The following is a 27,682-nucleotide window of genomic DNA, read 5'->3' on the forward strand; positions in this document are numbered from 1 at the left end:
TTATGATTCATTTGAATAAAAGCTCAAAAAATTGAAAAGTTTCTTATAGAGATTAATACTTAATTAATATTAATGTTATAAAAATCAGAGGATCCGAATATGATCTATGTCACAACCTGTAATAAATATAACCCAAAATGAAAAAAAAAAATCAATTGCTACTTTCGAAAGAAAATTTTGAAGACAGCTACTACAGTTTAAGCCATATTATTAAGCATTAATAGGCTTCAACTTTGAAATTGTAAAATTTAGCAGGGCAGTTTTAGATAATTTTTAGAATTTAACTAAAATCGTGTTTTTTAGATCAAGTAGAAATGTATCTGAATGTTTAAAAAACTCTATCTGTATACAAAATTTGTTCAAGATCAATAAATACCATTGGTCAAATCCACGCATTCGTACATATACAAACTCATAATGCACAGATGGACGGATTATTTCAAAAAAGTATAATCCTACTCTGTTAGTCCAAAACCTGATCAAGTAGATATACTAAAATCCAAAAATTCTCGAGGGACCATAGTGCCTCCCAAAATAAATAAAAAGCAGCATTCCGTGATATGCTCGTAAAAGTAAAATCATACCAAACCCTTGTGTGTCTCTAAGGTTGCATCTTAGTAAATAAAAATTTCCCATGAATATATTTATTGGTATGTACCAGAAATTTCTTTTGTATTATAATTTCACAATTCAGAGCATAATTTAATACACAGAGAAAATTCTTTGTAGTGGTTGGAGGAAAAACACAGTTGATACAGGCTCTTAAGCCCTCATTGGGATAATGTGAGTTAAACAATGCTAGGGCAGTCTAATGAAAAGTTTTTAATGTTATTAATGCGATTTCACAGGGTCTGGACATATCGTACAACGAGTTTCACCGATTGGATCGACGCATGTTGGCGAACATTCCCTCGTTGCGCCGCCTTGATGTCAGTGGTAACGCATTGGTTACCGTCGACGCAGCTGCCTTTCTCGGAACCCCAGCACTCGAGCATATCAACATCTCCCACAATGCCTTGCACGACTTCAGCCCTGCCACGTTTCCCCATCTGACTAAACTTTTCGAGTTGGACGTCAGTGACAACAGGCTCAGAAACATGGTTCCGAACCTTTCGCCATCATTGGAGTACTTTCACATCGCGCGAAATCATTTGCCCTCTATGCCTTCAGCAGATGTAAGGCTTTCCGCGCTCAAGTATCTAGACATATCAGGGAATGGGATACACCGATTGGCTGACAACAGTTTCGCATCTATGCCGCTACTGAAAGTGATCTTGGCGGGAGATAATGCCCTTCAGTCTCTGGAGGATAAGACACTAGAAGGATTGGGCCGTCTCGAAACTCTGGATCTTCGCAATAACCGTTTGTTGTCAGTCAACGACCGCGCTCTCCGAGACTTGCGGCGGCTCAACAAACTAGATCTCCATGGAAACAGACTCGACACCATCGGACCTCATCTGTTCCGAGAAAACACAGCTCTCAAGACACTTGACCTTAGCTGGAATCAACTAACTCATATTCCAGAGTCTTCTTTAATTGAAAACAGGTACTCGGTAAAGAATGTATGTTTAACCACTTTTAGACTAAAAGCTCTCTCCCACAGAAATTCTACAGGACTGATAGGTTTTTCCAAATCCAAATTCAATTACAATTTATAAACAAAATACACTGTAAGTTACTGAATCATATCCAAATTCATTAAATTAACGCCCAAATTTTGATGAAACCAGCACCGCACTTGAAATATTCTGATCTATATCAAATAAATTAACAACTAAGCCAACATGTTAAAAAATATGTTGAGGTTCATAAGTTTTCACTGTTTTGTTCACTTGGGACAAGAAACTCAGGAAATACTTCATTACACTTACTCCTAAAAGGACTTTTGTACTTGCTTCAGGAGTGAGAGGATTTTCAGGGTAGGTGAGGTTGGTGGAAGGAGCCACATCCTATCGAGATCCAATGAGTCGGGATAGTGGGCTCTTTACATCTCATAATTTTACCTTGAAAAAATAGGGAGACTACTCGTAACACCTGTTCCAACCTCCTCCAGTTAAAGCGTGTAAAATAAGATACTCCCTCATGTTTAAGCTAGCAACAGCCTTTACCAATAAATGAGTTCTATTTATTACAGCAGTCGTCCTCTGCATTTGACTAAACCTATCTATTCATCCTTTTACCCCAATATCTCGACATTTGGGGTTAGTGATGGGTTGCTCAGATGAGAGTGAAAGATCGGTTTTTGCTGTAGGTGTCCAGTGTAGATTCAACTGGAAGGTATAAACCAACCTGAATTGAATCCTCATGGGGGGAAGTTTTCCTTAAATTCTTCGAAAATAATCTATTTATAGTATCTAGCTCCCATATAGTTTAAGTAACTTTTGTTTAAGTAACCATAACTGTTATGGTAACTATAAGAAGTAAATGTCAACACGTCAGACCTATGCAGAGAGGGAAAGAGCTAAATTGCTGACCCAAAGAACAGAAAGCAGTAATGGACAGAGGTCATGTTTTAAAGTGATAAGGTTAAGTTTGTGATGTATGTTATAGCTCTAGATATCCTGTACTATTCAAAGTGAGAAATGCACTGCTTATATGAAACGAAATTCTTAGAGGCTTGGAGGAGCTCATCCTGGCCCACAATGCTCTCAGTGAGCTGCCTCCAGACCTAGTTCACCTGCGGGAGCTACGAGTGTTGGATCTGAGTCACAATCGAGTGTCTGGAGTAGTTCCCGCAGCTACACGCCATGGCAGCTCTCATTGAGCTCAATTTGGCCAAGAACAAACTAAGCTCATTGTCCGAGGGAGTGTTTTCCAACATGCCATCCCTCGCACTGCTGGATCTCGACAGCAATGAGCTCCAGTACATGGCACCTCATTCTATCAGGTCAGTGTTTTCTTTATCAATGATCATGTATGAGGAAAATATTTTTTCTCCTTCTAGAAGACCTACTAAATATCAAAATTTAATTAACATAAAAATTTTTATGGGTTCTAGACACATTGATTTTATGCACTGTGACACACTGAATTATTTTGGTAAAATTTTAAAGAAATGTTTGTTGAAGTACAAACAGTGGAGGTATATACTTAAAATTTAGAAACTATAAATGCATTGTTGTATTTTATTTATTGTTATATTACAAATAAGGTCATTTGATTTGAAGTACCTTAGAGCAAAGGAAAAATATTCAAAAGTTGAGCACTGAAAAAAGTGCTAACAGTTGTGCACTGTCTGTTAAGACATATATCCTGGTGTAAACCCTCATGTACGCGCAAGCCACCATTGCATCCATCATTTAGCACATGTATCCAGTGCATTCACTCATAATAATCTGGTACGAACATTACAGGTCAATGCCAAACCTGACAGCAGTACGAATGGGCCGCAACCGGCTCTCTACACTGCCGAGTGCAGCTTTCAGCAGCCTGCCTTCCCTCTTGTCTGTGGAGTTACAGGAGAACCAGCTGACTGATGTGGCAAGTGATGCCTTCACAGCTGTGCCTAGTCTGCTCATGCTAAACCTAAGCTACAATCAGCTGACCGGGTTGGAGCGTGCAGGGCTCTCAGGACTTCACTCTCTGGAGGTCCTGGATTTGAGTCACAACAGAGTCACACGTTTCGACAGCCATGCTCTGCCCAACCTCCAATCTTTGGTGCATTTGAAGGTTTGTCCTCAATGGATCGTCTTCTCATTACTTACTAATTTCACAAATTTATTTCATTTTGCTCTTTGTTATTCTTTTCCACTTGCCCAATACATGTTATGTGCTGAAAATAATTGATTTAATCAACAATTTGATACTGTTAACACCTTCACTGCAAGTACACACTGAGTGAAACTGAATCTGGCTCTGCTCAATATGGTATCTACCGCTGTCAATGTGTTAAAGAGTGCTACTATGACATTCAAAAAATAAGAAGTTTGCTGGTATACTTTGCAGAAGACGAATTCATGTCAATTTTCAGGTTGTCATTTCATAGAACAAAATATTCTGGTTTCCTAAAACTAATAATATGAGTAATATTAACTGCCAAGTTATAGATACACATTTTATGGGTTCAAATTTTACAACATTTTGACAGTACCTAGCATCAATTACACTAATGTTCTTGTTTTTTGAACTTGAACTAACAAAAAATCAAAATAACATTGAAGAAAATATTATTAATTACAATTTATTCCGACCATTTTAATGTCATGAGTCCATTTTGGTGTTCGCTACATTTTACAACACTGTGGATTTAATAAAGGGGTAGTATATTGTGTAATATAAAACATCAAAAAGTATTTTGAGTCTTGTGGAATTTATTAACTCTTAAGAAAAATATTGGAGTCATTAATAAATATTTAATTTAATTTTGAATTGATTCGTTTTTTGAAATGACTCGTTAAAATTAAACAATACTACTAGTTGAATCAAGGAATAAGTTATACCTACAATACTAAAATTATTAACCCATTACATTCTATTTTTCTCAAAACTCTAAATATTTTTTATAATAAAATATATGTTTATTCAGATGGATGACAACAGACTGTGCAATATTTACGGATCCCCTTTCCGTAAGATGTCTAGGTTGAGGGTATTAAGTTTGCGTAACAACAAAATGACGTCTCTGCCTGAAGTTACGTTCAAACCACTGCGCCACACCATGTATTCCTTGGATGTTGAAGGTAGGATGAGCTCCAATTTTTTAAATGCTTTGTAAATCAACTGTTTTGAATAAAAATACATAAATGTAACATTGGTTGAATTAGAAGCAGTAAATTTACCATAACATTGTATTTTACTGATATTCTTCCTGGCTGAACATGGATGGATTCAGTACATTATAAGGTCTGTGTTATCTATATCAAACCAAACAACGTCAAATAAAAAATTATGTGGCCTTGGCATATCTAAAAAGGCCATACTATTAAATGAAACACAGTACAGTATTAAAAAAAAATACACAATATATTATTAAATGTTTATTTTGTACATTTAAAAGAAAAATATTAAATAAATTATTAAAGAAATATTAAATATTAACTGTCATTCTGTAAACCAATTATATACATTTTTTCTTCTCATGGTATCTCACTTAAATCAGCAGCTCAACTAGGACTAAACTTATATGAGTGAATAATACATCATCTCTTTCACCATGGCCCACAAATCTTCTACTAGATTCATACCAGAACTGTTACCTGAAGTACAGTACACTATGTATCACAATGAAATCTTCTCATTCTGACATGGAACATAATTAGTTATGCTTTCAAATGTACTCATCATTGGAAATCCATTAAGTATTTTGCCTGTGGAGTTAGCCTCTTTTGCATAGAGCAAAGAAAGAAAAATAGATTAGAAAGTCTATCTAAAACACAAGTTGAAGCACAGACTACATATGTCTACATTAGATTTGATTCTTTCTCTGTGGTTGGAGCCAAAATTTGATTATCATTCATTCATGTCTTCCTAGCTCAATGAAAATGGATATGGATCTAGTTTCCGTCATCTATGTCATGGAACCAATATCAAATTTATCGGTACTATTCATTGGTTCTACCTTTGATTACATATCAGTCTATGAGAAGATATTGCAGCCAATCCTATGATCTGCTACCACTTCAAACATGTGGTTGTACGTTATCTAGTGACAAACAAAGGAAATCGATTATAATTATTATAATCGAAAACTTTAATAATAATAACAACTACTTAACGTTTTAAATGTAATTCATAAAAATTAGGTACTTATAAATATATAGTTAAAATGGATTAAAACTCTGAACAAAAGATTTAGAATAGTAGCGCTCTCTATGCTTTAAAAAACAAAACTAGCTTTGCTGAACCAAATTTCTGCCACACAATCTTTGTATGTTTGCAAGGTCATAAATTGGAAAGTCAAAATTTCTACCAAAAGCAATATTTCCCTTTTTTTGATACCTTTGTTTTGTAGCAGTTTCGCTTGAAGTGGTTCAACTTTGGCTCCCACACAATATATATAATGCAAGGAACATAACGAAAGAAACAGCTTATTGGCTTAGAATAAACTTTTAAATTTTAATGCATTTAATTAAATATAAATAAATAAAGCAAAATTAATAAACCACACTAATAGCAGTTCTGCAAACACATATAAATAACATAAATAATGATTAATTTATCACAGCTGATACGTTTACATTAACACCAGCAACCAATAAAGTAGAGATAACTTGACTAGCATTCCTGTCTGTATAATTCCTAACTATCACTCATAGTGGAAAAAGTAGAAAGTACTATGGAGATAAGGGCTTTTCTCAAACAAACTAAGGCTTATTCAAGATTGATTGCATTAAATCAAAGAAGAGTCAACTTTTCTCCCAATTGAAAATTACATTTATTTTACCATAAAATTCAGTATTTTTCTTGTTATTTTTTAGCTGAGGTATAAAAACATGTTATATTTACAAATCTAATATTTTTTTATAAATTTACTAATATCATATGATAACTGTTAAAGAATTAATTTTCTGCTCTTGTATTTTTTTTAGGAGATGCTAATTCGCTTTTTAGCCTTATTCTGTGCTGATGTCCTTATGAACCACTAATCTGAGCCTGATCTTATAAAACAGGATAAGGAGAATTGGTATAATAAAATTACTAAAAAGAAGGCAACGGTCACAGACAGGACTTGACCTGTGCTATCTCTAACTCAGATCCAAATTCTACACCTTAGACTCCAACTCACATACTTACTTACTTACTGCCGGGGCGTAACAAATCTCAGTCGATTCTTTGCCTCGTCTATGAATACTCCAACTCACATACAAATAATTATTGTAAAATCTTCATCAAGCTAATAAATATAAAAAATTTCAGAACAAAAACATGTAGTTCTATTAGGGAAATACTATTTAGGCCTACTAATGATTACTATTGTCATAGATGGGGAAGATAAGGCTACAGATTTCAATCATGCATACACTTCATTGTGGCCTGAGTTTAGCTCTGTTCTTTTAATTCCATCACTTTGATCTCTATGTAGAACACTTAGCAGAACAAGTGTTGCGTGTCTATGTGATCAAAGCATTGCATTGTGGCAGGCAATCCCCTGCAGTGCAGCTGTGGATTGATGTGGCTTCAGGGATGGATAAGAGAGGCCCCGCATCTCCACATGGAACCCCGGTGTCATGATGGCAGTTACCTGCGACATGTGAGGATAGGGGGCGAGGAATGCAGCTGGCTTGCTCGTCAGGAGGAGACTACCTCACTCGGCTGTGAGGCCACTTCTAGCGAAAACCAATCAGGATACTCCTCAGGTAAAAATGCTACACGGAAAAACATGGGTACTTTTTGAAATCATCTGTGATTATGGTTGGGAGTTAAGTTATAACAATTTTTACTTTTTTGAATCACAACTACATTGGGATTAGAAAGACAACACAAAGTCAAGAATGCAATATACATTTTTCTACCAAAAACCAGGGCAGGAAGTCATAAAAAGAAACTTTAGAAGAAATACTACACCCTTTGATGCTAAACCTCTCAGAAAATTCCATTCATTCTGCAAACAACATTGTTCATAAAGAAGAAGCTATTAAATAACATTTTGGACTATAAACTGTCAGACTATATAAACTAAGTGCTAGGGCAGACCAGCAGGCTGATGATAATTGTGTTCTCCTGCTGGGTATCACTTGAAAATAATTCCCTTAACTAGCTAGATAGCTCTTTTAAAATAATCTGATTTTAAAAGAGCTATTGATTTGATATAATATTGGTGCAGAATCCAGAGTGACCTATATATAGTACTAGTCACTTTTCTGTAGTATTACAGTTGTGCATTTGTTAGTTAAACCTGGTGTGAGATTTCTTGTAGACTAGAGTCAGTAACCCAAGAATGACCTTGGCTACAGCATTCTTTCCTCTCTGTGCTCCATTCCAGGATATGCTTCCACTCTGGCTCTAGAATATGTATAACCAGGTGTCCTTGATGGTTAGGAGGCCAAGGGAGTGCAGAATGTCAATACTGCTCACAAACCAAGATATACCAGGCAGGATGGTCTTGGACTGAAAAGCCTCCATCCAGTCTTTTCCTGGTAGTCATGTGCATAACTAAGAACCATGAAAGTGCGGTGTTTGTAATAGCTGTGTGAACTATACCTTACAGAGGAGCAGCTCGGTATTGATGATAATAGGAAGAAAGTTTGGAGAACCAACATGCTGCAATTATATTACAACATTTAGTCTTCTTCTTGATCAGCTGAAAGGTTTGTGTATGAGTGTCAAGGATGTTCAGGTAAAGATGACTCTTGTCTCATCTCAGGCTTCAATTGATTTACTCTGCACTTTCTGGATTCCCTGATCCACCCAAAATCTTACCTTACTTAAAAAAAAAACCTTACCTTAAATCTTAGGTATCACTCTGGATTCAAAGTTGACCTGGCATTCTCATATAAATAACGTATGTAAAAGATTAAGCAGGGTCCATATCTCTTGTACCATTTGAGACACTGTGTAGACAAACACTATCTTAGAATTATTTACTTTGCCATTTTTTCAAGGTGTAATTACATATGGTTTATTATTATGGGGTAACTGTAGCAGTATAAATGAAGTATTGATTATTCAAAAGAAAGCAGTCAGAATTATCAACAACGCCCATTGTCTTGAACACTGTAGACCCTTCTTTATTTGCAGTAAAATACTAACTGTTGTAAATCTATACATTTCATCTTGTCTACTTTTTGCAAAAAAAAATGTTAATAATTATGTCCTCAATGAGCATGTTCACTCTTATGCTACTAGAAATTCTCACCAAATTCATGTACCTTTTGCTAGGTTAAGTAAAACTAAATTCTCTTGTGAAATTGTTAGCATAAGGCTATTTAGTAGACTGCACAATTCTGCTCATTATAGTAGCTTCAATAGTTTTAGAAATATTTTATACAATTGGCTGTTGAACAATCCTTTTTACAAAATTGACGAGTTCTTTAAAAGTGATATATCTAGTCTAGTCTTCCAAAGTTAGTCTGTAGGTAGTTTTATCTGTATATGTTAATTGCTTTTATTTGTATGTATCCGAATGACGTAGCCTATTGTACAAATATGTATTTAATGGCCAAATATATGACTTATGACTTACTGAGCCACTTTGTCCTCCTCATGTTCTTTACCTAAGATTTTAAATAGTAGTATACTGTTTATTACGTATTTGTTGTTTTTGTTGATGACCTGATGCTGATAATTAGACAGCATAAGTGTTTTTCTTGTCATTATTAGAATGTTTATAATTCTTTCCTTTTTTGATCATAAAATACATTGTTTTTGCATATTTATCTGTAAGAGTTATTATAAAATGGAAATGTCTGTCAGAGAGTTATGTAAAACAAGAAAGAAGTGGGCAAAGAACTTGTCATTATTGTCAGTAGAGTATAGTACACGAGGCCGTCTGGCTGTATTGGGCTTTCCAACTGCTTGTCAGAGCTCAATGCTTTGAACAAGCACAAGATGGACAACTGTTATATCTTTCTTAAAATAAATGTTTTATGATTTTCTATGACTGTAACATTCTAAAATGCATAAAAATGACCTTATTATCAGATAAATGTATTGGTTAATTTAGCTCTCATTTATATATAAAATCGCATCACATAGAGTTTTATACATTCAAGTTTTACATGTAATACACATTTTTTATCACAAGTTTTAAAGCATAAAAACTGCCTTCTTCATTTGTCATCATCCCATAAGTCACAGCCATTTCAGGAGATTATTTTTTAATTTTTATTTTATTTTATGAAAATACTCTAATTTTAAAACGTTTTCTTTATCTGCCATTCAGTAAGTACTAATAAAATTACTCTATGGAAAATTATTTGTTAGAAAAGTATATTGATTTCATTCTTCATATAAAGTGGTTGTGGGAATCTACTGTATGTATACATTAAAGCAGTTCAATATAAGTTAGCAAACAAAGATAAACCTTTCTGAAATTTTAAAACATGAAGTACTGGAATTGTTTACATTTTGTTGGTTGCATGAACAGCATACAGCTGTGGTGGGTACAGAGAAGAAAAAAATTCATCCTGCAACAAACTTTATAGATATCAAAATGAATATAACAAAAGTGGTGTAGGTGTAGTTAACACAAATTGCACGACTTATTGCATATTATTTTTTGTTGCTCTACTGATGGCTTGCATAACTGAACTACTTCCAATTGTGACTGAATAATAAAACTGTTGTGTAAATAAATTAATCAAGATCTGTGTCAGTTCCAGGAGTGGGGCCAACACAACAGTTATCCTCTTATTTTGACAGCAGTAGTAAAGAAACTACGATCCGTCCATTGCCAGAAGAGTCAGAGTATTTCTACGAGGACTTTGTGGAGTATGAGGAGAACTCAACCCTGCCCCTGAATTTATCTCAATACTCTAGCTCTACGACAGAGTCCAACCTGCTGCAAACCATTCCTCCTGGTGTTCTTTCTCACTTTATCCCAGGGGACACTCCGACCCTCTACGCAGGAACCAAATCTGCTGTCACTACAACTACCTCCTCCCCCTCTCCTTCTGTATACACCAGGCAACCTTCCTCTGCCTTCACTTTCTTCGGGATGCCACTGCCTTCACTTGGTAAGTCTCTGATAAAAGCTTAGTAGTATATTGAGTTACTATGGTACATAGTATATTAAAATATAACATATTTGTTTAAACTGACTTGTAATTAAAGATACAATCTCATGGAGTGCACTTATCGACTTTGGATCAGTGGAATCAGTCTAATTCAAATGGGCTAAGGACACAAATTTTGATAAAACCAAGATCAAATATAAATTGAATTTCATTCAAATCAGATCCAAGATTTTCATAAATAAGAGAGATGTCAAAAGAAAAGTTTCTGTATATTACAAAAATCACTGCAAAATTGTGATTGTTATATTTATATATACATTGTGATGCATATTTCTAGATATTTATGTTCATAATGATCAAACCTCTTCATCTTGGTAACAACTTGTTTAATCCAAAAAATTAATTTTCAATCATTTAATGAAACTTTATAATAAAAACAAAATAGACCATGGTAGATTAGTTGAAATAATTACATTATCCATACAGGATTAATATTTCTTTGCTTAGTTATAAACTTAAATTTGTGCTCAACATCATGAGTATTTTCCGTTCCTCCGATAAACATTGCTTTCATTGATAAAAAATTTGAATTGACCAGTTGAATCTAAATTTCTTCTCACCATACGTAAAATACTACATATCGTATGATAACCTTTACCTGCAGTCAAAAAATTAATAGTACTATGAATCTTGTAACTGGAAATAACACATAAAATAGAGTCTCCATTATGACTGGTTCGCAGAGAACATGTGGGCAGGATCATCAGGGTCATTATCTCTGAAACCAACACACCCATACTAAAAGACACCAAAAATTTCTGCTGCTTTAGGTTGGAAGAGGATAGCGAATTTGGAAATTTACATAGGAGACATATCTAGTACATTAGCTATTTTATTGGTTGATGGTATAATACAGTACTTCTTTATGATAAAGTTTGTTATTGATGATGTTTGTTGTTTGTGTATTGTGATGTTATTGATTGTTGTTGTTTGAAAGGATAATAGTATTTCAGACATTTGCCATCGTTATATGCTATAATACGTATAACACAATTTTTCGAAGATTGAAATCTATCCTTTTCATCAGGTGTGAGAGTAATTAATACTTAACAAAACAAAGAAAAAAATAAGAGAAGAAAAACATATCCAATAACTACTTGGAGTCCCAGACAGGAGAAAATGAACCTAGGATTTGTCACTTGTGCAAGTCGTGACTTGCGTCCTGTGCAGTGTTCCATCGTCATTAACAAACTTTAAACAAAGAAGTACTGTATATACCATCAATGAATGACCTTGCCAAACAGTGCAATGTTCTGACAAGGTAAGTAAGGTAATCTTTAACCCATTGGAGACTGAGATTTTAACGCTATTGTGGACAAACCCAGGACTGAGTTTTTTTTTTGTTTAAAAAAACGTTTAATAGTTTTTTTCAGTTATGGTGGTATAACTTACCTGTAAAAAGTTTTTGTTGTGGAATTCATGTGTGGTATATATTTACAAATAATTACAAATACATTTTTACTTTTTTTAGTATTTATTTACTGTATGAAAAATTTCAAAACAGTTCTCCAAAATGTAAAGGAACTTTACATTTTTTTACATTGGTAAATTGTTTCTGATCGCCTTCCGTGATCATAACACACTTTACATCTTTTGGATGGTCTAGCTTTGTTTGTTGGAGGAATTTTTTCAATGAAATGTCCCCATTGTTTACATTGTAGCCTCATTGGTTGGTCTAGTGAAGGCCCTCCCTCCTGTAGGCCTATCAGGAAGCTGAACTGTTGATAGTAACTGGTCAACAATGTTTAGCCTAAATTCTGAAAGATGAATTTTCTTTTTAGTGACCAAGTTGTGTACAATACTAGCATTACATAATGCAATATCAAAAAGGTAAAAAAATATTTTTTTGTACCCTTTGGCACTCCTACGCATTACTGGAAAGGAGGGAAAGTTTTTGGTCCTGCTTGTCTACCCCACACATATACTTGTTGTAAATCTACAACAACATTTGGTTTGAGGCTTACTACTGGATTTTGTTTTCTACTTTCTCGCTGAGAAGTTACTTCTTGGAAATCTGGTCTCTCGTGGTATGTTGAAAGCATTGTCACATCCTTCCTATCTTTCCATTTCAGACACAACATGTTATTACTTGAGCGAAATGTTATTTCTCCTTTCTTCAGTTTTTCTTTTTTTATTTCCTTGGGAACATTTTTTTCTATTGGCTCTCAATGTACCAATGCAATAAGTATCTCTGTTTAGGAGCTCCAAAAAAAAGGTTTGGCGATGAATACCAATTGTCCATAAACTAAGTCGACCTTCACCAACTAAGTCTTCTGTCATTGTCAAAACAACTTGTTCACTAACTAGCATTGTAGTGTCATTGGTAATTTCCTTCCCAGTGTATATCTTGAAATTGTAGCAGTACCCTGTTACAGAATCACATACCTTATAAATCTTAATTCCAAACCTAGCCCTTTTTGAAGGGTTGAATTGGATGTAGGCTAACCTTCCTCGGAAGGACATCAAACTTTCGTCCAATACAACAAAACTTTCCAGGTTTGAATACCCTTTTGAATGATGACAAAAAGTAATTCAACAACTGGTCGGATTTTCTCTTAGTTTGTCAGTTTGCAGAAGTGAGGATGAAAAGTGTAAGTATCTAGAAATAGATTTGAATCTGTCGCGTGACATAACCTCACTATAGATAGGACAATGAATTATTTGTCTGCGAGACCAATAGTCAGTTACTTTTTGTTTTGGGTTTTGTGACATCAAAACAACAAGGCTAAAGTAAGCCTTCATTTCATCCTTGGTTACATCAGTCCAATTATTATTAGGCCTAAACATCACCTCCACCAAGAAATTTTCTCCCTAGCATACTTGTTAGTTTCACTTACAACTTTTATCCCAGAAACTCATTGGTTAGAAAATTGATTCAATACATCTAGCTCTGTACAATCAGCATTCAATTGCCTGGAAACAATTGGATTTATACCTGAATTTCCAGTAAAGTTGATTTGCCTTACTGTGTTTGTGTCATTTGTCCAGGTCCAAGTTTGGAGGTTAGGCCTATTTGTCATTGTCGTCATCGTCATCACTACTATCACTTCGCCCTTCATTGTCACTGATTTCATCATTATCGTCATTGATATTCACAGTTTCGCCATCTAAATCACCACTATCACTATCACTATCACTTTTCATTCAGTACATTATCCACATACGCAGATAACTCCGACGAACGGAGAAACACTTCATCGCGAGACGCCATGTTGCTCGACTGATCGCTGTTCTATTGCAAACAGTTACGGTATTCAGGTTTATGTTCGGTTTTTGCATTCAGTTTCTTGTATTCGGATGTTAGATACCGAATAATACGATTCAACTATCGATCGCTTGTTGGTGAACGGAATAACCATACAAATAACCGAGAATTATAATCGATTGAACAAATCCCAAAATTCATGACGGAACACTGTCCGTCATCCGTCTTTACGCGCTGTATACATGATGACGGGCAATATACGTCATCCGTCGCCAATGGGTTAATAATAAATGCTACTTAAGTATTTAAAAATATTAAGATGATCATAAATATTCCATTTTAATAATTATTGATACTGAAAAATATTTATGTTTTAGAGCAAACTTCTGTACAAAAATCTACATAATCATAGATAGTTGTAATGTATTGATAATACTACTACATAATGTTGCTAAATACAGTAATACTACTTTTCTGATTGTTAAACAACAATCCATGGCTTAAAGATCGGTTAAAAAAATTATATTGAAACAATTTCCTGTGGAATTTTGTACCTGATAAGGTAAGGGTAGGGCCAGTCATCAGACACAAGAACAACTGGGGATACAAAAACTCAACTCAAGCACTGTTGCAGCAGTTACTTCAAAATTTGTCATCCAATTTCACTAGTGACACAAAGTTATGGTTTCAGGCAGCTTCTGGGGTTCTGGGAGGGACACAGATGGACGTGGAAGGTTTACCAGTAACAGGGGCCGAGGTAGGGTACAACAGCTGCCACCAGTGCTACATGAAGGTTTCAAGCCTATGCTACCTGGGGTGGCGGGGGGCTTCAAGCCCATCTTCAACCCCTTCAACAAATCTGAGGACTACAGCAGTCCATCACTCGCTCAAGAGAGCTTGTACAATCGCTCAGAGTGGAATTTCTCCGGTAACTCACTGCCTCACGCCACCATATCCAAGGTAATGGATAATGTTGATCAAATCATTAATGCTAATAATGAATCAGGACATTTGATTGTTAAAAACCATACAAATGTCCTGTGTGAGTATGTATTAAAAAGTGTCAAGAGCAAATACTATTAGTATTAATTTGCAATTTTTGACGGCTTCCTTATTAACAATGTATTTATAATTCTAAATTACAAGTATTGAGCAAAGACTAATACAGTTTTCATTAAAGTTTCTCATCCAAATTGTTACAATTCACTTTATATAAAACAAAAACTCTTCATTTGCCACAATATGTCATAAATTAATAGTAAATAAAAATGGGGCTAGCAAATGACGTGGCAATGACAGCCTCTATAAAATGGTTCACATCGATCACCAAACCCAGCCAAACATGTTTGAAGAACAACAAATATGCACTAAACATAACTTAGTCTCCAAAAAGTGTAGGCTAATCATCAATAATAAAATTGATGATTTGAAGGCAGAAATTTTAAATCAGGAGGCAGATGTCTAGTAGACACAATAGTAGAAAGGTTCATCCTTCAACATCGTTTTACTGTAAATAGGCTTAGTACAACATAGATTGTTGTATATTTCCAAATCTTTATTGGTGAAAAAACCTACAACTTCTTTGTTTTCGTATTTGATATATTTGCCTTAAACATATATATTTAAGTTAAAAATAATAGCTAAGAACTTAGAAAAATAAAACTAACAATGATTATGCATTCATTTCAAAAGCAATTTTCTACAAAAGAAAAAAGTAAGCACATACTACCAGTTTTGAATTACTTTAAATTAAATTGGGATTAATGCTCCAAAAATTAGGAATGTTCTAAAAATTAGAAGATATCCTCACCTAGGTGGATGTTATGATACAAGTTTTTTCACAAGCTTTTGTTTGTAATATTCTTGATTACATATTCATGGAGAATAGTACAGGTGTCAGGAAAAACAAAAGTACAGGTCGTTAAGGTTATACAGTACAATAATTTAAAAATTCGGTTTTTGTGCAGTAGTGCTGTTCTTGCAACCACATCGTCAGTTTGTTCTTGAAATGTTGAGGTGTTTAATTTCTCAGAAACTAAGGCAGGTGGTTGAAGTACATTGGTCCTTTGTACAAGGGCATCTTCCTAAAGAGATTCAGGTGATGGGGTGGAAGGGCAATGTTTGAAGTATGTCTGGTGTTTTGTACAGACGTATATATCCTGAAGTCTTAGCTGTTGTGTGGTTATGGCATGCAGGATAGTTTTGCGGATGTAGAGTGAGACTGACAAGCTGCCATATATATCTTCATTATACAGTTTTATTCACTATTTTTAGTAATTTAAAGTAAGCAACCAAATATATTTTTAAATTCATATGTATATAAATCAGTGTACAGATTACATTTGACTCTTAATTTGTATCATCTTGTCTTTAGGTTGTCTCACCAGCACACAAACAAAAACCCCCTTCAAACGTGAGCTTGTCATCCAGTGAGTCAGTGGACGAGAAGAATGTGTCAGAGCCACTGTTGGAGAGTGGAGGAGGAGGTGTGATTGTAGAGGGGAATGCAGAAGAGACGACCACAAGGCCCTCCACTACCACAACCACTGGTGAGGAGATGGCTTTTGCTATCAGCCTCACAGACTCTGCCTTGGGCCAGCACCACCCCCTCACTAATGCTGTTGATCAAAGTAAGATGATCTAGCTGTTCAAAAGTCGGTTTTATCCACTAAGGAAAGAGAAAGAAGCACAAATAAAATATCGAACCACTTCAAAAATATTTTAATTAGTGCAAATTTTTGCACTAACTGTCATAAATCCACTTACAAAAAACTAACACTATATTCCTAGTTTTTGTAACAGTTATTAATTGATAATCTTTGTTACTATCCTGTTGCTGAACCCAACAGTTTTTGAAAGTTTCAGATTCTTATTTTATTTAGTAGCCACTAGTTTTTATTTCCTAATTTCAGTGGATGTTCAGAGTGCACAGCATTTAAATTTGGCTTAAAATATGGTTAAAAACTCAAATGTAAAATTTGGAAATATTTAATAATACTTATTTACAGAGGATAAAAACAACGAGAGTGAGAAAACGACTACGCCCAGTTTCCTAAGTGACCTGTGGGGCTCAGTGAGTTATGTGGGGAAAGGGAATGGTCCCACGTCGCTGTCAGAGTTCCTAGCGCCAGGAGCCCAGGTGCCGCCCAAGCCGGCGGGGCGCCCCACCATAACAAAAGTGACTCTGACGCCCCCACTGGGTCCTGGCCCTGCCCCACTCGCTGAGGACCTGCAGGCCCCCATACCCCGCCTGGCCAAGAGCCCCCCTCAACATTACTACCCCCACAACGACTCCATGGCCTGGTACTACTCAAACTACAACAAGTCCGAGCTGGAACCTTATGTCGGTCCTGGTCGCGTTGTTCCCGTCAGCTCTTCTACCGTCACAGTCACCACTTCCCTCCTCAACGTAGTTGTCACCTACTCTCTGCTAGTGTTCAGTGTATAAATGACAGACACAATCTGATTACAGAGACCAAAGTAATTTTACTATACAATTAATTTTGTAACTGAGCATCACAGATCTTAATGTGTGACAATTTATTAGGATAATTTTTAGCTGTTGATTGAATGAAAGAAACTGTGTGTTGCTATTCATTAATTTGTTGCTATTCACTGATAGTGTAAGTTGGTTTATTTGAATAAATTTACAAAATAATCTAGCCAACTGTAAGACATTAAGATCATCATTTAAATGAAATAATCAATAGTTCTTAAAATAAGTGTTTGAACAATTATGTAAATGTAAACATACATTTACTGATGTAAAATACTACAGACTTTAGATCATTATTATTCGTACCATGACTCCAATTATAAAAATGTGGTAAGAGGGGGGAAATGAATGATCCTTATGTAAAATTCTGAATAGTAAACCTGCTGCTTGTTTTTTGTTGTATTTTTTAATTGACAATATAATATATATTCCAAAGAAATCATAGTATCTCTTTGATATCCATACTATATCAGTTGATATAACTAAATAACTTATAATGGTCTGTAAATAAAAAAATGTCTTGAAATTTTATTTCGTATCTATATTGTAGACTTGTAAATGTTTAAGTTAATGTAGTAGTCTTGTTGCATAAATGTATTTTTTGTACAAATAAAATCAATAAAACATTACATGCATTTATTTATAACTGCTTGAGAACAGTGTAAAAACTGTACTGTTACGCCCTAATCCAAACTAATTTATCTTGAAAATATCTTAAATTGCATTGGATCAATTGTTACAACAATACTACAAATGTATATTGTATCTTGAAGATATATGAGACATTCCTCAGTACTTTTAGTGTTGTCTTTCTTTACTAGTTTTAGGTTATCAAGATGACATTTAAAAATCAATCAAACAATAATCAAAGCCTGCTATGACCTACATTAAAGTAAATATAGAAGGACTCATTTATATAAAGTTCTTACACATTCCCACTATAGAATAAACTCCACTAGAGACATTAAAATTAGTTATAATTATTGACACACCCCAAGTGTCTCTAGTAGTTTACAAGTGTGGGTATCCTAACTATGAATATTCACACAAAACTGAGAGTTTTAACAGTGTGTTCTTTATCTAATCAACTACAGATAATTATATAACAGAATGTTCTTTAGCATGGCAAGTATTAATATATAGCACTTTCAACCTCAGGTGTCTAAGTCACAAATGTAAATATCCAGAGTATGAATTATGAACTTTCACATCAGGCTGCAAATATTAAGTTATGGTTTTTCAGAGCGTGTATAGTTACGTGATATAACAAACAGCATATAATTTTGAACAAGTTGGCATCCGTGCAGTGCAAAATATGGAATTCTGTAATAGTGATAAGGATTAAAAATTTGATCCTCAGCATTTTGTTTCCCATCAACCGTGCACTGGGCACATCATGAGCATCTACCCTCTCTCTAGGACACACTTCTTTATAAAGGCAGTGTAAGAAAGGCTACTGGAGGATATAATGTCTTTTACAAAACCATGTGTAGTTGTCTAACAACAGGGTTACTACTATATAGACTCTGAAACTATTTGATCCTAGGCTGCAGCTAATCTACATTTTTGGGCTCTGAAAACCTGCAGAGTGAAGAATCACCCGATATTTAACGTAACAAAGAAATTTAGGTAAAGATTTAAGGATAGAAAGGCTGTAAAAAGAGACTATCAAGTCAGTGTAAGAATGCTGCAAGAATATTCTCAGCTGGAATAACCTCACTTAATTAATATAACCAACAAAATCAATTTCACAACAAAAATAGTTTTATATAGGAAACGGAAAATAGAAAAATCATTAATAAGTTGTTTTATTGATATAAAATAAATAAAATATAAAACAGTTTGTACAGTATAACTATAACAACATAAAGTACTTTACTCCAACTTCTCAATAATATCACTGACGTAAGCCTCCGCTAGCTTTCTAACATGTTCTTCTTTATCAGGAGACCCATGTTTCACTTCAAAATTGATCCACTTGTTGAAGAGTGTCTTCATGTTCCTCGCTGACAGCTTCTGTCTGGAGGCTCGCTCCAACACTTGCCTGGCAAACCATTGTATTTATTTACTTTCACAATATATAGAAATTTACATTCCACAGTAAAAAATTATAGTGTCTGGAGCTATTACCTTATTCAATTTTTGCTTTCATATATCAATTCTTTATTGATACCACATTTTGTTATTTAACCCTCCGACTGGCAACGTCGTACATTACGACTCATTTTTTACCGCTGTGAACTGGCAGAGTCGTAATATACGACTCATTAAACATCGTCTACTATTTACGTCATAATTCTGAGAATTACCGCTCGAATCGTATTAAAAGTTATATTACTTTAATCAAAAGATTTCAAGCTTTCTAATAATGTATTCACTTTTACATGTATATAAATGTTTGTTCTTTTACTGGCTGCTGAAAGCTGACGACTAGTTGCGCGTGACGTAAGTCGGCACCTGTTACTGTTCCGGACAGCTGATCACGCTTATCAAGTATGTTCACATGATCAAAATGTAAAAAGAAAGCGTAGCTATTATTGGTGCCCTGCCTGCAATTGTGGGATTCACCCCACATGCTTCCACAGGTTGCAGCACTTCTGGAGGGACAAAAAGGAGGGAAGGAAGAGAGCTAATGCTGGAGATGACTCTGAGTAGACACTACTGACATCTTGTATATAGTCTTCTTTTTTTCAATTGTAATTTTATTTGTAAATAAAAGTGTTTATAACTATATATTTTCTTTTTGAGCATAAGTAAGTGGGCATTTAGTATATTTTGGATTTTTAAATAAAATTAATTTTGTGTTTCGTTTGAATGGCATAATATAAAAAAGTGTTTTTTGAAAAACAAAGTTTTGACTTCTGATCATAAAAAATCCACCATTATTTAAATGAGTCAAATAATAATTATTTGTATTTTATACAGAATATCCCGCTGAGTAATTTGATATATATCACTTTATGGTTTCCCCAATTAATAATTGTACAGGATAAAAAATTCAAAACTCTGCATGAAGCTTCAAATTAGTGTGCCAGCCAGAGGGTTAAGCATTACATGTTACTTAAAAGATTTGAATTTGTATTTTTATATAAAAATGCATTGTTTTAAGAGTAAGTTTAAAAGCTAATTGTAAAAATATTATTATATTTAGAAATTGTGTATGACAAAACAATTCTTATATTTATCTGACTTGACAGGTTGAAGAGACTGCCATTGAAAATACTTTCTTTTCCCAAAAACATGGTTCAGTGGCGAAGGCATGCACAGATTTTTTTTCTGAAATGTCTGAAGTTTACCACCAAAGAGTCAAATTGATTGAGAATAATTTCTAATAATTAACATTAACCTTCAAAACTGTTCATATACAAAGAGTAGGCAATTGTTTTTCTAACATATTGACTGCAGATAATACTATTCAACTGTACTAGCTATCAATTTTTTAAACATTCAAGGTCTTAATGGCAAAACCACTGTTTCTAGAAACTTTCATACAAAATGAATTGAACCTATATGTCATTTGCTTATCAGAGCATTTTCTTAAACAATCAGTGGTAGCAACTTCATTTCCAAATGGTTTTTTTTACTGTGCTTCTGCTTTCTGTAGAGCAAACCGGATTAGAGGAGGAACATTAATATTTGTCCACAATAATTTTCATGCAAGGCCTCTTGATGTTGCAGAATTTTGTATAGAACTTCATTTTGAAGTAACCGCTGTATTGTTGGATAAATTCAAGTTAATTATTGTGTCCATTGTACCATTCAACTGATGGTGACCATAATATTTTTCTCAATAAACTTGAAAATCTTTTATTATATTTAACTCAATGGGCCCAATTATACAATAGTTATTGGAGGCGATTATGAACATTAAAATTTGATATTACAAAAAACAAACCATCTGTTAAATATTTTTTAAATTTATTAAGGGAGTACAATTTTTATTGTCTGAATCAATCTCCCACACGAGGTGCAAATTGCCTTGACAACATTTTTGTCAATTGTGGGCAGAATAGGGTTAACTCTTGTAATATTTTTCGTTTTCCTTTTTTCTGATCATGATGGTGTAAATGGCTGACCTTAATGTGCTAGATACTCAAGCTCTTTCTGCACCAAATGATAAAAATGGTTTTATTGGAAAAAAACATGTACTCTACAAATTGTCTTTGCCTAAACAAGAAATATGCAACTTAATATCTAGTTTGAATGCTTTATGACTGGGAACATTTAATTAATGAAATTAAGTTCACTGACGCTGAACAATCTTTTTGGTCCTTTTTTCAAATTCTTTTTAAATAATATAAATTATTACTCAGTTATTAAGAAAAAATCATTTATAGCTAAAAGCAATTTTAAATATAAATGGTACACTAGTGAATTAAGGAATATGAAAGAAAAGTTTGTTTATGTTTTGACTCTTTAATCAGAAGTTCTAGGGAGCCTTCGAATGAACTTCTCCAACTTTTTAAACCACCTAAAAAAAGAATATAAAATTATCTATTAAAAACGCCAAACTTAATCACAACACCAATTATATTAAAACCAGCAACAATAAAAATAAAGCTGCATGGGAAATAATTAAAAAGCAAGAGTAAAAAGTACACCCCATAGGCTTCAAACTGATATTACTTCAGAAGATTTTAGTAATTTTTTTATTGACTCAATAAAAAAAATTAAAGTGAAAACCGGTACATTTATTAATAGTAGTTTAAATTCATTAAAAAGCTAATTGTATTAATTCATCATTTTTATCATTTTAAATCAATCAAGCCATCTGACACAATTGATGCAGCTAAAAGACTAAACAATTCAGATAGTAATGACATCTACAATATATCCAATAATCTGTTAAAGAGATTGATTTATACTTTTGTTGAGCCACTAACACTTTGCTTCAATATGTGTATGAGTCAGGGTATTTTTCCGGAGCAACTGAAGGTGTCCAGAATTTGTCCAGTCTTAAAAAAGGTCCCTATAATGATCCAAGTAGCTACCGCCCAATTTCGGTCATCCCAGTCTTGTCTAAATTACTAGAACTACTGGTCTATGACCAAATAAGTGACTATTTAGAAGAAAATAAAATTTTAAGTCCATCACAATTTGGTTTCAGAAGAGGTAAATCCACTATTGATGCCATTGACAAGCTAATACGAAATATACTGTCAACTTTTGAAAATAAGGCCTTTGCTCAGGCCACTTTATGTGACCTGAGTAAGGCCTTTGATTGTGTAGAACACAGTACTCTTTTAGCCAAATTAAAAGCATTATGGAATTCATGGAAGTGCCCTTGATTTTATAAAATCATACCTCATCAATAGAACACAAAAAGTATACATCAAAGGAAGTTGGTCACAGGAAGTCAAAATAGAGAGTACGGTGTCCCTCAGGGATCTGTACTTGGACCCTTACTTTTTTATCATATATATAAATGATATAACATTGGCTGTTGATGCTAATACGCTTCTCTACGCTGATGACACAACTTTTTTCAATAGTAGTAATAACCTGAAATGAACTAAAGAAATTAACCGACACCACAATAAACAAGGCATCAATATGGTTTTAAAGAAAACGGTTTTTTAATGAATGAAACTAAACTCAAAACATTTTTTGTTACTTTAAAATCAATTCCTGAAAATAGTTTTTAATTTTGAATCAAGTAGTGTAATCAAAATTTTAGGAATTCATATTGATAATAATCTTTCATGGGGACCTCACATTGATTTTCTGTCTACTAAATTATCTAGAATTATTTTTTTATTGAGACGTCTATCTTGCTGCATAAGTGAAAATTATGTTCGGACTGCATATTTTGGATACTTTCAGTCAATTTTGAGATACGGATTAATACTGTGGGGAAATAGTGCTAGAGTTCAGGAAATACTGGTGCTTCAAAAGAAAGCTGTTAGAAATTGTTGGTAAAGCTGAATATCTTGATCATTGTAAACCTGTTTTTCATTAACCAAGGAATACTTACAATAGTTAATTTATATTTGTTTGACTTATCTGTTTACATTTTAAATAATAAGGACTTAATAAACCATACACAACACATAATTATAACACACGAAACAAAAATAACATTTTAATTGAATATTGTCGACTGAGCAAATCTTTGAATAGTCATGTTATAATTGGCTTGAAGGTGTATAACAAATTGAAACATTTGATAGAAAAATACCCTCTTAAAATTTATAAAAATAAACTTTATGAATGGCTATTAAAAAACCCTTTATATAATATTGATGAGTTTTTTTTCTATTAACAAAATAGACTTTTAATGATTGTTTTAAGATAAACTCATAATATAACTATATAATTATCAAACTAGACAATTAATGTCTTATATTGTTATATATATAATATTTATGTATTTATACTTATTAAATATTATTTAGAGACAATGCTACTTAGTCTGTAGCTGAATTAGACTTTGTCAATGCATGTAACATGTTTTTACGACAAATAAACGAATTTATTATTATTATTATTACAAGCCAGACAAACTTTCACATAGCAAAATTCTTGCCTCCATTTCTCTTATAGACTTATAGCCAGTGTCAATCAACAATCAAAATGTACAAATGACAATATGGAAGAATTTTTGCCAGTCAAAATGAATCATTGTTCAGTAGTTTGGCATAAGGAAGGTTGCATCTGCTGCCATGTTGCCAAATTGGTCACAATGTTGCCAGATCACCTACTTGTCTTTCTATACGAGGTTTGGCTAGAAAATAAACATCAGATAAGCATTGGCGGAGCCACAAATTGAACGCAATAAGGCTGAATATTGTATGGCCATTCAGGTGACTCCCCCTACAACCCCTCCTCGTGTTTCGTCTGGCTGCTGTACTTATTCTAATAAGTGATGAGTCAGCGCTCAGACAGGTCGGATCGCTTATCTCTTGCTCTACTAACCTAGTGCAAAGTTCAGATTATGTTCAATGTGAGTCTACATTGTATGGGTTTTGTATAAGAATTTCCTGTTTTTTTTGCGTCATTCTTGTTTGTATATTTTTATTTATAAATTCTTAATAAATTAATTTTTTATTTTTGGTTATTTTTTTTTTTTTTTGAAATGTCTAAGTGTGGTGTTTGTGATGCTAAGATCAATCCTACAAAAAAACCAAACTGGGCTTGTGGGTGATTGTAAGGTGGATTTTCATGGCTCTTGCTTGAAAATGAGTAAGGCCGACATAGAATGTATCTCTTCAGGTGATCTTGTGTGGAGATGTGTTTCATGCCAAGCAACAAGGAGGAAGAGCATGAGATTGGACACCCAGAGTACAAAGGAGGGAGGAATAACCTTGGAAGATCTTTTGAAAGTGGTTAATGAAATAAGAGACATTCAAAAAAGAAGCGAATCGGATGTCAATAGGGCTTATGAAAATCTTAATGACAAAATAGATGACAACACAAAAATGCTAGCTGATCAAAATACCAAGTTGGAAGGATATTTAAAAAGTCATGGAAAGCCCGACACTGGAAAATGTGCAATTGAAGAAAAAGTTGCTGCTCTTGAAAATCGTTGTAGAAGAAATGGAACAATATTCCAGAAGTAATTGTGTAGAGATACACGGGATTCCAGAGGAGAAGACAGAGAATGTTGTGAGTGTGGTGAAGGAGGTTGGAAAAGGCGCTGGACATGCCCATTCACGGACTCCATGATTGATGCCTGTCACCGACTGGGGAGGAGATCAGGACTACGAACAACCAACCTGCAGCCATCATCGTCAAGTTTGTGAGACGTCTTGACAAAGAAGAGTTAATGAAAAAAACGGACGGTCAAGAAGGAATTTCTCTACACGGCACATCAACATGACTACGGACAGCCAAATTTATATAAACGAGTCACTGTCACCAGCAAGAAGAAGACTTTTTGTCATGGCCCGGGAGGCAAAGAAGACGAAGAACTTTAAAGTATTTGTGGGTCCGAAATGGCAAGATACTTATGAGACGAGATGATGGACAGCCAGTGATACATGTAAACATGCCAGGATGACTTTAGTTAAGTTGTAAAAGTTAAAAACAAATTAGTAAATTTTAAGTCAGTTAAGTTTAAAGATTGTTTTTTCTATAATATTTATTTTAGGCCTAAACTCCTTTTTTGAAAGGAAAAATGAATCATACAATTAACTATGTTATTGTTTTGAAAAATCTTGGTTTTTATTAGACTTAAATTAGTGTTCTTGTAATCAGTGCTTTAAAATTGTATTTTTATATTTATAACTTAAAAAATGGTTCACACTCAATCTTGTAGTTTAACTAATACTTTTGAAATAATACATCAAAATATTCGTAGCTTAAGACAGAACTTTGAACTTTTTTTTGATAGAATTAAAAAATATGAATAAACTTCCTGAAATCATAATATTATCAGAGATATGGATCAATAGCAATGAGAGTCAGTTTTATGAAATTGAGAATTATAACTTAAATATAAATTGCAATGAAGAGTACAGAGCTGGTGGAGTAGTAGTTTATGTAAGTAAGGTGTTACAAAATAAAAAGACAAAGAGCCAATAATTTTTGTAACTGCTGATATTTTAAAAATTACATTTAAATTTTTTTAATGAAATTTTTACCATTTTTGCTTTATATAGAACTCATAGTCATACTAAAGAAGAATTTATAGACGAATTAGAAAACATATATTAATTTTAACAATAATTTAATAAGTTTAAAAAATGTTTTTTTAATAGGAGATATCAATATAAATTTATTAGAAAATGCTAAGGTAGTTGATGATTATAATATTCTTTTGGCAAGAAATGGTTTTACTTGTCTAGTTCAGGAACCAACAAGATTAACAGAGTTTTCTAAAACATGCATAGATCATGTTTTTGCTAAGATATCAGACTATAATAGAACTGATATAAAAGACAGAAGTGATTGACTTAGATATAACAGATCATTGTTTAGTGAAGGTCATTGTGATGGTGCAGATGGAGGGGTGGAGGGGCTTCCACAGCTGACTCCACCTGCTTATCGCATAGATTACGGTGCCCTGAACCTCTTACTTGATAACGTTGACTGGACTGAAGTGTATTGTGAAGAGAATGCCTCTATTGCTTTTGATATTTTCCATACAATTCTCACAAATTGTATAGATAAAAGTAAAAAAACAAATTATTCCAAGGAGAAGCATTAAAAGGTTAAAACCTTGGATAAATAATTATATCTGTATAAAAATCAAAACTAGAAATAAACTTTATAAAAATCTTAAAAAACATCCACAGAATGAAACTCTAAAAAAATTATTATGTTACATATAAAAATAAGCTTAGGACAGAAATCAGGGATTTAAAAAATACATTTTATAAAAATAAATTAATAAACTGTAATAGAAATTCAGATAAGCTTTGGAAAGTTATAAATGAAATCACGGGGTCAATGCAGATCAAAAGAAAAATGTTCAGAAATTGTTAATAACGGAATAATTATTAAAGACAAAAAAAGCTATTGCAAGTGAATTTAATAATTATTTTTTAAATATTACTGAAAAATCTAAATTTAAACAGAGAGAAACCCAACAATTTTCAAAATTTATGTTTTAAAAATATATTTAAATAACGAGTTTCAACTAAACTCCATGTTTGTAGATTATGTAAGTGAACAAGATGTAATAAATGTTATAAAATCTTTAAGAAATGGTATATCTCCAGGAAATGACGGGATAAGTTCCTTTATGATTAAAAACATCTATCTGAAATTAGTTAATGTTTTGTCTTATTTAATAAATCTTAGTTTTGAAACAGGGGCTTTTTCCAGAAAAACTTAAAGAAGCAGTTGTAACACCGATTCATAAGGGAGGACAGGCAAATTTATGTAGTAATTATCGTCCTATTAGTTTACTTTTAACTTTTTCTAAAGTTTTTGAGAAAATAATGAAGAAAAAATTAGTTGCTTATTTAGATAAAATAAAGTTTTTTAGTAAAAATCAGTTTGGTTACAGAGATTCACTGAGTACAGAAGATGCCCTATTAAATTTTTTGTCTGAAATTTTTAATGGTTTAAATACAGAAAATTATACAGCAGGATTATTTTTAGACACATAAGAAAGGCCTTCGACACTGTTGATCATAAAATTTTGTTGAATAAGCTTTTGAAAATTGGAATAAGAGGAAATATTTACAAATGGTTTGAAAGTTATTTGCTAAATAGGAAACAATGTGTGAAAATTGAGGGACTGTTTTAAGTGAAATGAAGGTTATTCACCAAGGGTACCACAGGCTCAGTACTAGGTGCTATCCTTTTTCTAATATTTATTAATGATTTTTGCAATGCTAAATTTAAAGGGAAATTAACTTC

General features: G+C 33.4%; 2 protein-coding genes across 6 annotated transcripts in view; one reads left to right on the top strand and one right to left on the bottom strand.

Moving 5' to 3' along the window:
• LOC124365092 (protein artichoke-like) overlaps window positions 1-18,028 on the top strand; it is a 54,224-nt gene extending 36,196 nt beyond the window's left edge. The window contains 10 exon segments of the mRNA XM_046821026.1: window positions 849-1,546; window positions 2,614-2,733; window positions 2,735-2,887; window positions 3,354-3,669; window positions 4,526-4,679; window positions 7,080-7,295; window positions 10,254-10,613; window positions 14,570-14,838; window positions 16,253-16,508; window positions 16,887-18,028. Coding sequence (XP_046676982.1) covers window positions 849-1,546; window positions 2,614-2,733; window positions 2,735-2,887; window positions 3,354-3,669; window positions 4,526-4,679; window positions 7,080-7,295; window positions 10,254-10,613; window positions 14,570-14,838; window positions 16,253-16,508; window positions 16,887-17,326 — 2,982 coding nt within the window. The 3' untranslated portion in view covers window positions 17,327-18,028.
• A 1,138-nt stretch (window positions 18,029-19,166) lies between these two features.
• LOC124365094 (protein RRP5 homolog) overlaps window positions 19,167-27,682 on the bottom strand; it is a 55,739-nt gene continuing 47,223 nt past the window's right edge. For all 5 annotated transcript variants that reach the window (XM_046821029.1, XM_046821028.1, XM_046821027.1 and 2 more), the window contains one exon: window positions 19,167-19,418. In XM_046821029.1, coding sequence (XP_046676985.1) covers window positions 19,250-19,418 — 169 coding nt within the window. In that variant the 3' untranslated portion in view covers window positions 19,167-19,249. The remainder of the gene's footprint in view (window positions 19,419-27,682) is intronic.

This window comes from Homalodisca vitripennis, chromosome 6 (assembly GCF_021130785.1).
Source record: "Homalodisca vitripennis isolate AUS2020 chromosome 6, UT_GWSS_2.1, whole genome shotgun sequence".
Classification (NCBI taxonomy): domain Eukaryota; kingdom Metazoa; phylum Arthropoda; class Insecta; order Hemiptera; family Cicadellidae; genus Homalodisca; species Homalodisca vitripennis.